The 11,605-nt window shown below is 41.3% G+C and overlaps 1 protein-coding gene across 1 annotated transcript in view; it reads left to right on the top strand.

Moving 5' to 3' along the window:
- Nucleotides 1–859: 859 nt before the first annotated feature.
- LOC138981461 (uncharacterized) overlaps nucleotides 860–11,605 on the top strand; it is a 17,389-nt gene continuing 6,643 nt past the window's right edge. Inside the window, exons 1-2 of the mRNA XM_070354380.1 lie at nucleotides 860–1,185; nucleotides 5,545–5,639. Coding sequence (XP_070210481.1) covers nucleotides 1,156–1,185; nucleotides 5,545–5,639 — 125 coding nt within the window. The 5' untranslated portion in view covers nucleotides 860–1,155. The remainder of the gene's footprint in view (nucleotides 1,186–5,544; nucleotides 5,640–11,605) is intronic.

Below are 11,605 nucleotides of genomic sequence, written 5' to 3'. Positions count from 1 at the left end.
CGAGCAAACACACACACCGTCACATACATACACTAACACACACACACACACACACACACACACACACTGACACCCAGACACACACACTGACACCCAGACACACACACACACACACACACACACACACACTGACACACAAACACGTGCGCACACACCGGCTTGTCATTCACTGAGTGGGTGACTTAACCGTGAAGGGGCCGAGTTTGAGAACCTAGTTCTCGGACAAATGCGGGCTAACTTTGCCCTTCAGCACTGTCACGTCATGATTATGGCTCGGTAATAAGTCAGTCAAGACCTGCTAAACTTGAAACTTGACGCCGAACCGCTTTTTTTAAATTTTTTTTTAATTTGGTATGCATTTATTTCAGTTTGTGCAGTTTTCAGCACATTGATATCAGGCAAGAAAACTAAAAACATGGCACGAGTTTAGTCAGTGTGTGTCTTAATTTTCCAACTGAAACTTGACAGCGAACAGACTCTTTAACAAATCGGCCCATTCAGTTTCACTGATTTATGAACGGCGCAAAAGCCATGCCACAAATTGTGTGCGACAAATCGCCGCTGACAGTTTAAATGCACCAATCGACTCTTTGTCAGTGAAACGTTCCACTTAGCCTACATCAGTCTATGAGGATGATAATCCCGAGTATAAGTGCCTTCTTCCAGCGCATCGCGGCTCAGACAAACGCTAACGCTGTTGAAGTTTTCCCAGAGATTCTAGCACGTAAAGTGTGTATACCAAACGCACGTAACGCCACGAAAGGTTGAGCGCGGCAACCCTCAAAGCTGAGTGCCAGATTCGGCGTGTGCAGTGATTTGTAGATGTCAGTAAATGTGGCAGACAGCTGGCTATGACTTGTGTCTGTTTCTCTTTCCGGTGAGGGGCCAAAACTGCAGGGGGCGGTTCCGCGCCGAGTCTTGGCACTTCCAGAAAGCAAACGCTTCGCCTCCATGCTTGTTGTCTTGCTTCTCCTCTCAGTCGTCTGCTGGTATCAGACTGCGAGCATGCCTTAGACTACAAATCTACTATATCTACAGGATTCGTTCATCAAGTTTTTTGGTTTCTGCTTCCACCTTATCGACTGAACAAAGTTTGGGTTATCGTCAGGAAACCTGACGTTTTTGACGTTTCTGTGGGTTGTGAAATCTTGCATCATGTATTGTTTGGCAGTGCTTCTTGTTGTGGTAAGTTGAAACGCATGGACTGTTTTTAGAAGTTGTGTTTATCCCTTCGTCTGTTCCTCATATGGGTTATATGTTAACGACCACTGATGTGTAAAATAATGAAACACTCACAGGAAATTGTTCGAATTCCAGTCGTTTCGTTAGCTTTTAAACCGAGAGGTCTTACAAAAGTGCAACTACTATTCGATGCCACTGAGTCAGTGCCTCTTGCATACGTCACTGTTGGCATACTTGTGAAGGATTCACAGGCTAAATTCAAGAAACAAAGACATTTACTGTAACTAACACTCACACTCACAGAATGTACAGATTGTTCAAAGATCACACTGACGTCAAAAGGTGGCGATAGTATGAATGAGCGAAACGCTTGAGCACGTGATTATGCTAGCGGTACAACAGAACTGACCTAGATTGGGAACAGCGCTTGTTTGTTTACATTCTAAAAGCCGGATATTGTGCTGCGTCAGTATCTGTAAAATGTACACTCCGTAGTCGTAGGCATTCCTGAGGAAATAGCTGATACTTCAAAGAACATGATTTTGCTTCTGAACATTGGTATGAATTCTGCCAGCTGAAGCAATGAAGATGATAGATAGTGTGTCAGGCTACTATTAAAGATCTGTTAAGCTTTACTGTGTCAGTTTTAGAACAACATTTTGCTGCTGGCACTGTCAGTTATGGTTGACAGTTGCTTTTGGTATTTGTGGAAAGGATAGCTCATCACATTTGGCAACAAAAAATAACACAAAGTCTTTCTTCGTTTCACCTTGACAGGAACGTTTATAAACTAATTTGTAAGGGGTGTTGTTGACCGTGCAGTATGGTTCAGCAAAAACTTGACTTGATAATTTGTAGACAAATAAATGACTCTTGGCACAATCATTATAAAACATTCTTACTAGGACTAGGTGGAAACGTGTGTGGTCATTGTCATCCGTAGCCACCGCCCCACCCTGCCCACCTAATCAGTTTAGAATTAATCATCTGTATGATATATATTTTTTAATCCTGTTACAGAAGCTCGGTTCTTGAGCTGGTTAGACTCTCTGTCTGTCTCTCTGTTTCTCTGTCTGTCTGACTGTCTCTCTCTCACTCTCCCTACTTCTCTAACCCACTCTCAGTCTCTCTCTCTCTCTCTCTCTCTCTCTCTCTCTCTCTCTTTCTCTCTCTCTCTCTCTCTCTCTCTCTCTCTCTCTCTCTCTCTCTCTCTCTCTCTCTCTCTCTCTCTCGCTGTGAGAAATTACTACTAGAACTCAGCCCGATTTTGTCAGTAGTTACTGTGGGTGTGTGTCTGTGTGGTTTTTGTGTGTGTTTCTTTTTATATTTAGTCAAGTTTTGACTAAATATTTTAACGTAGAGGGGGGAATCGAGACGAGGGTCGTGGTGTATGTGTGTGTGTGTGTGTGTGTCTGTGTGTGTGTGTAGAGCGATTCAGACTAAACTACTGGACCGATCTTTATGAAATTTGACATGAGAGTTCCTGGGTATGAAATCCCCGAACGTTTTTTTCATTTTTTTGATAAATGTCTTTGATGACGTCATATCCGGCTTTTCGTGAAAGTTGAGGCGGCACTGTCACGCCCTCATTTTTCAACCAAATTGGTTCAAATTTTGGTCAAGTAATCTTCGACAAAGCCCGGGGTTCGGTATTGCATTTCAGCTTGGTGGCATAAAAATTAATTAATGACTTTGGTCATTAAAAATCGGAAAATTGTAAAAAAAAATAAAAATTTATAAAACGCTCCAAATTTACGTTTATCTTATTCTCCATCATTTGCTGATTCCAAAAACATATAAATATGTTATATTCGGATTAAAAACAAGCTCTGAAAATTAAATATATAAAAATTATTATCAAAATTAAATTGTCCAAATCAATTTAAAAACACTTTCATCTTATTCCTTGTCGGTTCCTGATTCCAAAAACATATAGATATGATATGTTTGGATTAAAAACACGCTCAGAAAGTTAAAACAAAGAGAGGTACAGAAAAGCGTGCTATCCTTCTTAGCGCAACTACTACCCCGCTCTTCTTGTCAATTTCACTGCCTTTGCCATGAGCGGTGGACTGACGATGCTACGAGTATACGGTCTTGCTGAAAAATGGCAGCTACTTGACTAAATATTGTATTTTCGCCTTACGCGACTTGTTTTTTTATTGCCTCCTGCATACCAAAATAGTTTCTCAAGGCCAATCCTTTTATACATTTTGGCATCTCACCCACAGTCACAGACCACTACATGCATGCTACGTGATTATCATCAATAACAGCAGCCAGTTGCCCATCTTCCATACCCAATACAAACAAACCGTGCACAACCGATGAAGGAGAAAAAAGCGACCCTGTCTTTTAAAAAAAACCACACAAGTACGCTCAGTCTAGCGCTGAGGGAAAAAAAGCACCTTGATCGATTGATTGAATCAATGGTGCTATTACTGGTACTTTCAGAAATCAGCACTATGGTCTGCAAGTTATTTGCGCTGTAAGGATTGGTGATCGGTCTTGCGGCCTACAGTCAGCGCTTGCAGCTGTGTAAAAAACAAACACACCCCACAGATTAAATCAGAGAGAAAGAGAGAGACAGAAAGACAGACAGACAGACAGAAAGAAAGAAAGAGAGAGACAGAGACAGACGGAGACGGAGATAGGGAAAGAGAGAGAGAGAGAGGGAAAGAGAGAGAGAGTATGTGATTGTGTGTGTGTGTGTGTGTGTGTGTGTGTGTGTGTGTGTGTGTGTGAGACAGAGATAGAGACAGAGAGACAGACAGACAGAGACAGACAGAGAGGTACAGAGAGAGACAGAGACAGAGAGAAAGAAGAAAAAGAGGTTACGGAAAGATGAAAACACCTACCTAGATCGCGCGTGTTTGCAAACACCTGAGGGAGGGAGGATTGCAGTTCAGGTTGTCTATTTACAGAGACTTAGGACTGGGGGAACCTCAGTAAGATTAATGATCTGCTTCGGTGGTCCATGAAGTAATATATCAAATGTGAAACATATCGTACGGATTTTGTCGTCTTTGTTTTTATATTTAGTCAAGTTTTGACTAAATATTTTAACATCGAGGGGGAATCGAAACGAGGGTCGTGGTGTATGTGCGTGTGTGTGTGTGTGTGTGTGTGTGTGTGTGTAGAGCGATTCAGACTAAACTACTGGACCGATCTTTATGAAATTTGACATGAGAGTTCCTGGGTATGAAATCCCCGAACGTTTTTTTCATTTTTTTGATAAATGTCTTTGATGACGTCATATCCGGCTTTTCGTGAAAGTTGAGGCGGCACTGTCACGCCCTCATTTTTCAACCAAATTGGTTGAAATTTTGGTCAAGTACTCTTCGACGAAGCCCGGGGTTCGGTATTGCATTTCAGCTTGGTGGCTTAAAAATTAATTAATGACTTTGGTCATTAAAAATCTGAAAATTGTAAAAAAAAATAAAAATTTATAAAACGCTCCAAATTTACGTTTATCTTATTCTCCATCATTTGCTGATTCCAAAAACATATAAATATGTTATATTCGGATTAAAAACAAGCTCTGAAAATTAAATATATAAAAATTATTATCAAATTTTTTTTTTCGAAATCAATTTAAAAACACTTTCATCTTATTCCTTGTCGGTTCCTGATTCCAAAAATATATAGATATGATATGTTTGGATTAAAAACACGCTCAGAAAGTTAAAACGAAGAGAGGTACAGAAAAGCGTGCTATGCAGCATAGCGTAACCACTACCCCGCTCTTCTTGTCAATTTCACTGCCTATGCTGTGAGCGGTGGACCACGAGTATACGGTCTTGCTGCGTTGCATTGCGTTCAGTTTCATTCTGTGAGTTCGACAGCTACTTGACTAAATATTGTATTTTCGCCTTACGCGACTTGTTTGTGTGTTGTTGTTGTCGTGGGAATTGTTGTTGTTTATAACTGTGTTGTATAATTTGTAATGATATCAAATAAGCACTGCAGGACTGAGACTGCTTTGATTTCTTTGGTATTGATTGTTTGATGGATGAATTGATGAATTGGTGGATTTATTGATTGATTGATTGAATGATTGATTCATTCATTGATTCATTCATTGATTCATTGATTGTTCAGTAGCAGTTCCGTAAAATGCAAAAGATAGAAGACTGACTTACTGAAACGTTCAGCCATGGCACGCAGGCAAGCAAGCGGATACGCGCCAAACAGGAAGACGAATTATATCAGTTTAAACCGCCCCAAAACAGCTTATAAAATACTGTGTATAAATACTCGTTTAGAAGGGGCGGCGGTGGTGGTTGTGGTGGTAGTAGGGGGGGGGGGTATATCTTTTGATATGATGGAGTTGATTTAAACATCATGCCTGTCTTGTTTCAGCTGACGCTGACCCATGCCAAGAAAAGCCCCTGCTTCGTCTTTCCCGGGGAAACATTTCTCGAGTTCAGGCCAGCCAACTTTAACAACTCTCACATGTGAGAATTATTTTTTTTCTTCGTTTTTTTGTGTCTTGGACTGTTTTTATATTTAGTCAAGTTTTGACTAAATATTTTAACATCGAGGGGGAATCGAAACGAGGGTCGTGGTGTATGTGCGTGTGTGTGTGCGTGTGTGCGTGTGTGTGTGTGTGTAGAGCGATTCAGACTAAACTACTGGACCGATCTTTATGAAATTTGACATGAGAGTTCCTGGGTATGATATCCTCAGACTTTTTTTTTCATTTTTTTTATAAATGTCTTTGATGACGTCATATCCGGCTTTTCGTGAAAGTTGAGGCGGCACTGTCACGCCCTCATTTTTCAACCAAATTGGTTCAAATTTTGGTCAAGTAATCTTCGACGAAGCCCGGGGTTCGGTATTGCATTTCAGCTTGGTGGCTTAAAAATTAATTAATGACTTTGGTCATTAAAAATCTGAAAATTGTAAAAAAAAATAAAAATTTATAAAACGATCCAAATTTACGTTTATCTTATTCTCCATCATTTGCTGATTCCAAAAACATATAAATATGTTATATTCGGATTAAAAACAAGCTCTGAAAATTAAATATATAAAAATTATTATCAAAATTAAATTGTCCAAATCAATTTAAAAACACTTTCGTCTTATTCCTTGTCGGTTCCTGATTCCAAAAACATATAGATATGATATGTTTGGATTAAAAACACGCTCAGAAAGTTAAAACAAAGAGAGGTACAGAAAAGCGTGCTATCCTTCTTAGCGCAACTACTACCCCGCTCTTCTTGTCAATTTCACTGCCTTTGCCATGAGCGGTGGACTGACGATGCTACGAGTATACGGTAAAATGGCAGCTACTTGACTAAATATTGTATTTTCGCCTTACGCGACTTGTTCTTGTTTTCTCTTTTTCTGTCTTTCTTGGTTTTGTAATTTAGTTTTTCTGTCATGTTCAATTTTCTTTCTTTCTTTCTTTCTTTCGGGGTTTTCGTCCTTTTCTTTTCTTTCTTTTCTTCCCTTTTTTTCTGGTCTTTCTTTTGATATTTTGTGTGCCTCTGTTCGTTTCTTTTATCTGATCTGTTTTAATTAGAACTTGCTTGGGATGGCTTGAGAAGAGAGCGTGCTGACTTGAAACAAACAGCAGAACAATGGTCGCCTCAAAGCCTGTGTACATACTGTGTTACAGTTGCACAAAGCCCGATGGTCATCAAATTTGAGATGGGAGAGTTTCAATTTTATCCTGTTTTAATCATTCTTTTCTCATCAAACGAGGATAGGACAGAATGTAAATGTGTGGAAGAAATTGATGGCATCGTCTTCCTCCCTCCTCCCTCCCTCTCCCTCCCCCTCACCCCTTATCCCAAACCCTTTCCTTCCCCCTTCCCGTAACTGATCATCAGCTGCGTCACATCCGACGTTCCTGGTTTGCATATTGCTTCCATGTAAAGAAAACAATCTTGGCAAGTTATTTCCCATTCTTTTTCGGTGTATTTTCTAATACAAATGATATTATTAGGCAGCAGCTGTAGCTCATTCATCTTGTTGGTTTGAAGCCTGTGGCTGTTTACTGTGTTACTTGACTTGACGGATGACTGTTTGCGTTAGTGAGACTGTGATCATACTCATAATAATCATACTCACTTATTTTCTTATGATGTTTTTATTTTTTATTATGCATTCTTATTCTTTTGATTGGAAATGAGTATTGTTACAATATAATTTCCATATGGATTAATAAATTTGAGTTGAGTTGAGTTGAGTTGAGCAAAAGCGCATTATATCTGTCAAGGCTTTTCATTGGAGTGAGAGCGTCCTGCAACTTGGACACATACCACAATACAACATCTTGGCTATACTATCCGTCAAGTAGTGTGTGTGTGTGTGTGTGTGTGTGTGTGTGTTTATGTGTGTGTTTATGTGTGTGCGTACCGGCGTGTGTGTGTGTGTGTGTGTGTGTGTGTGTGTGTGTGTGTGTGCGTGCCGGCGTGCCGGGTGTCTGCGTGCGTGTGTGTGTGTGTGTGTGTGTGTGTGTGCGTGCTGGCGTGCCGGGTGTCTGCATGCGTGCGTGTGTATGCCTGCGTGTGTGTGCGTGTGTGTGTGTGTGTATGTGTGTGTGTGTGAGTGTGTGTGTGTGTGTGTGCGTATCTGCGCGCGCGCGCGCGCGTGTGTGTGTGTGTGTGTGTTTTGCTGTGTTCATTTCTCATAATGGCACGGACGTGTCAGTTCACCACGCGGACGAAGTAACATCCCATTCTGTATCGGAAGCAGCCGAGCTGTTGCTTTTCTGGGGGCTAGACGGAAGGATGCTCGTATTCAATGTAAAAGCTGCGGTGGGTCAATAGTGATTTATATGATGGTTTACATTGTAAGGAAGGTATCCTATGATTACTAAAACAAACGTCTATTTTTCGAACATAAATTCAGATTGAATTGTCACAAGTTCCATCCTCTGTGTCGATGGCATTCCATGTTTTCCTGATTGAGTAGGATGCTTTATGTAACGTGTATGCGATGAAAGGTTATGTCAGTGACCTCGTAAGCGGTGTGTGTGATATTATAAGCTGGACATCGTGACGAGATGCTTAAAACGTAATGCATGATGACGAGGATTGATCTTTCATGAGAACCAGATTATTTTAGAGATCCCGCTAGCCATTTTGAAATCCATAGTAGGCCTACAGTCAACGACTGGCGACCACGTGTCAATCACCACCACCTGCCCATTAAAGCTTGATATTAATTGGGCGAAGTAGACTTCGCGACAGGAGGCAAAACCGTGCGTAGGACCGAAGCGATTACAAAATATTCCAAGATAGAAGAAACCCGATAGATAAAATACTGACCGGGGGGTGAGACGTGTGTGATTTTGTGTCCAATGACGTCAACCGATGACATCCCTCAAATGACCGATCAACGCGATCTCTGGTATTCCTCTCTTGTGGCTGACTTGTTTACATATAATCTACTATCATCATCATTATTATCATCATCAACATCATCAACAACAACAACAACAACAACAACATTGATATGAGAGAAAGAGGGGGAGAGCGAGCGAGAGAGAGAGGGTGGGGGCGCTATAGAGAGTGAGAGAGAGAGGAAGAGGTTGGAAGGGAGAACGAGAGAGGGTGAGAGAGAGAGGTAGAGAGAGTGAGAAAGAGAGAGGAAGGGAGAAAGAAAGAGTGATCGAAAGAGAATGAGAGAGAGGGTTGCAAGATCACTCAAAATAGAAATGCCAATGGTGAGGTTGCCCGGCAATGTTGTCAACAGGAACCACTTGCTAGATTAGCTAAAAATGAGGTTGAATGGCAATGATGTAAGCAGGAATCACTTGCCAGAGATGCTAATCACTAGGTTGCCCAACAATGTAGCCCACATGAATCACATGCTAGAGATTCTAATCATGAGATTGCACGACAATATGCTGTCAACAGATATCACTTGCTAGAGATGCTAATAAATGAGGTTTTCCGGCGACGATGTCAACAGGAATCCCTTGCTAGAGATGCTAATAACGAGGTTGAATGGCAATGATGTCAGCAGGAATCACTTGCCAGAGATGCTAATCACTAGGTTGAATGGCAATGATGTCAGCAGGAATCACTTGCTAGAGATGCTAATAACGAGGTTGAATGGCAATGATGTCAGCAGGAATCACTTGCTAGAGATGCTAATAACGAGGTTGAATGGCAATGATGTCAACAGGAACCACTTGCTAGAGATGCTAATAACGAGGTTGAATGGCAATGATGTCAGCAGGAATCACTTGCTAGAGATGCTAATAACGAGGTTGAATGGCAATGATGTCAGCAGGAATCACTTGCTAGAGATGCTAATAACGAGGTTGAATGGCAATGATGTCAGCAGGAATCACTTGCTAGAGATGCTAATAACGAGGTTGAATGGCAATGATGTCAGCAGGAATCACTTGCTAGAGATGCTAATAACGAGGTTGAATGGCAATGATGTCAGCAGGAATCACTTGCTAGAGATGCTAATAACGAGGTTGAATGGCAATGATGTCAGCAGGAATCACTTGCTAGAGATGCTAATAACGAGGTTGAATGGCAATGATGTCAACAGGAACCACTTGCTAGAGATGCTAATAACGAGGTTGAATGGCAATGATGTCAGCAGGAACCACTTGCTAGAGATGCTAATAACGAGGTTGAATGGCAATGATGTCAGCAGGAATCACTTGCCAGAGATGCTAATCACTAGGTTGAATGGCAATGATGTCAGCAGGAATCACTTGCTAGAGATGCTAATAACGAGGTTGAATGGCAATGATGTCAGCAGGAACCACTTGCTAGAGATGCTAATAACGAGGTTGAATGGCAATGATGTCAACAGGAACCACTTGCTAGAGATGCTAATAACGAGGTTGAATGGCAATGATGTCAGCAGGAATCACTTGCTAGAGATGCTAATAACGAGGTTGAATGGCAATGTTGTCAACAGGAATCACTTGCTAGAGATGCTAATAACGAGGTTGAATGGCAATGTTGTCAACAGGAACCACTTGCTAGAGATGCTAATAACGAGGTTGAATGGCAATGATGTCAGCAGGAACCACTTGCTAGAGATGCTAATAACGAGGTTGAATGGCAATGATGTCAACAGGAATCACTTGCTAGAGATGCTAATAACGAGGTTGAATGGCAATGATGTAAGCAGGAATCACTTGCTAGAGATGCTAATAACGAGGTTGAATGGCAATGATGTCAACAGGAATCACTTGCTGGAGATGCTAATAACGAGGTTGAATGGCAATGATGTCAACAGGAATCACTTGCTGGAGATGCTAATAACGAGGTTGAATGGCAATGATGTCAACAGGAATCACTTGCTGGAGATGCTAATAACGAGGTTGAATGGCAATGATGTCAACAGGAATCACTTGCTAAAGATGCTAATAACGAGGTTGAATGGCAATGATGTCAACAGGAATCACTTGCTGGAGATGCTAATAACGAGGTTGAATGGCAATGATGTCAACAGGAATCACTTGCTAGAGATGCTAATAACGAGGTTGAATGGCAATGATGTCAACAGGAATCACTTGCTGGAGATGCTAATAACGAGGTTGAATGGCAATGATGTCAACAGGAATCACTTTCTAAAGATGCTAATAACGAGGTTGAATGGCAATGATGTAAGCAGGAATCACTTGCTAGAGATGCTAATAACGAGGTTGAATGGCAATGATGTAAGCAGGAATCAATTGCTAAAGATGCTAATAACGAGGTTGAATGGCAATGATGTCAACAGGAATCACTTGCTAAAGATGCTAATAACGAGGTTGAATGGCAATGATGTCAACAGGAATCACTTGCTAAAGATGCTAATAACGAGGTTGAATGGCAATGATGTCAGCAGGAATCACTTGCTAGAGATGCTAATAACGAGGTTGAAGGGCAATGATGTCAGCAGGAATCACTTGCTAGAGATGCTAATAACGAGGTTGAAGGGCAATGATGTCAGCAGGAATCACTTGCTAGAGATGCTAATAACGAGGTTGAAGGGCAATGATGTCAGCAGGAATCACTTGCTAGAGATGCTAATAACGAGGTTGAAGGGCAATGATGTCAGCAGGAATCACTTGCTAGAGATGCTAATAACGAGGTTGAAGGGCAATGATGTCAGCAGGAATCACTTGCTAGAGATGCTAATAACGAGGTTGAATGGCAATGATGTCAACAGGAATCACTTGCTAGAGATGCTAATGAGGTTGAATGGCAATGTTGTCAACAGGAATCACTTGCTAGAGATGCTAATAACGAGGTTGAATGGCAATGATGTCAACAGGAATCACTTGCTGGAGATGCTAATAACGAGGTTGAAGGGCAATGATGTCAGCAGGAACCACTTGCTGGAGATGCTAATAACGAGGTTGAAGGGCAATGATGTCAGCAGGAACCACTTGCTGGAGATGCTAATAACGAGGTTGAAGGGCAATGATGTCAGCAGGAACCACTTGCTA

This window comes from Littorina saxatilis, linkage group LG12 (assembly GCF_037325665.1).
Source record: "Littorina saxatilis isolate snail1 linkage group LG12, US_GU_Lsax_2.0, whole genome shotgun sequence".
Taxonomy (NCBI): Eukaryota; Metazoa; Mollusca; class Gastropoda; order Littorinimorpha; family Littorinidae; genus Littorina; species Littorina saxatilis.
Note: the sequence above shows the minus strand (reverse complement) of the source record. Positions and strands in the feature narration are given on the sequence as shown.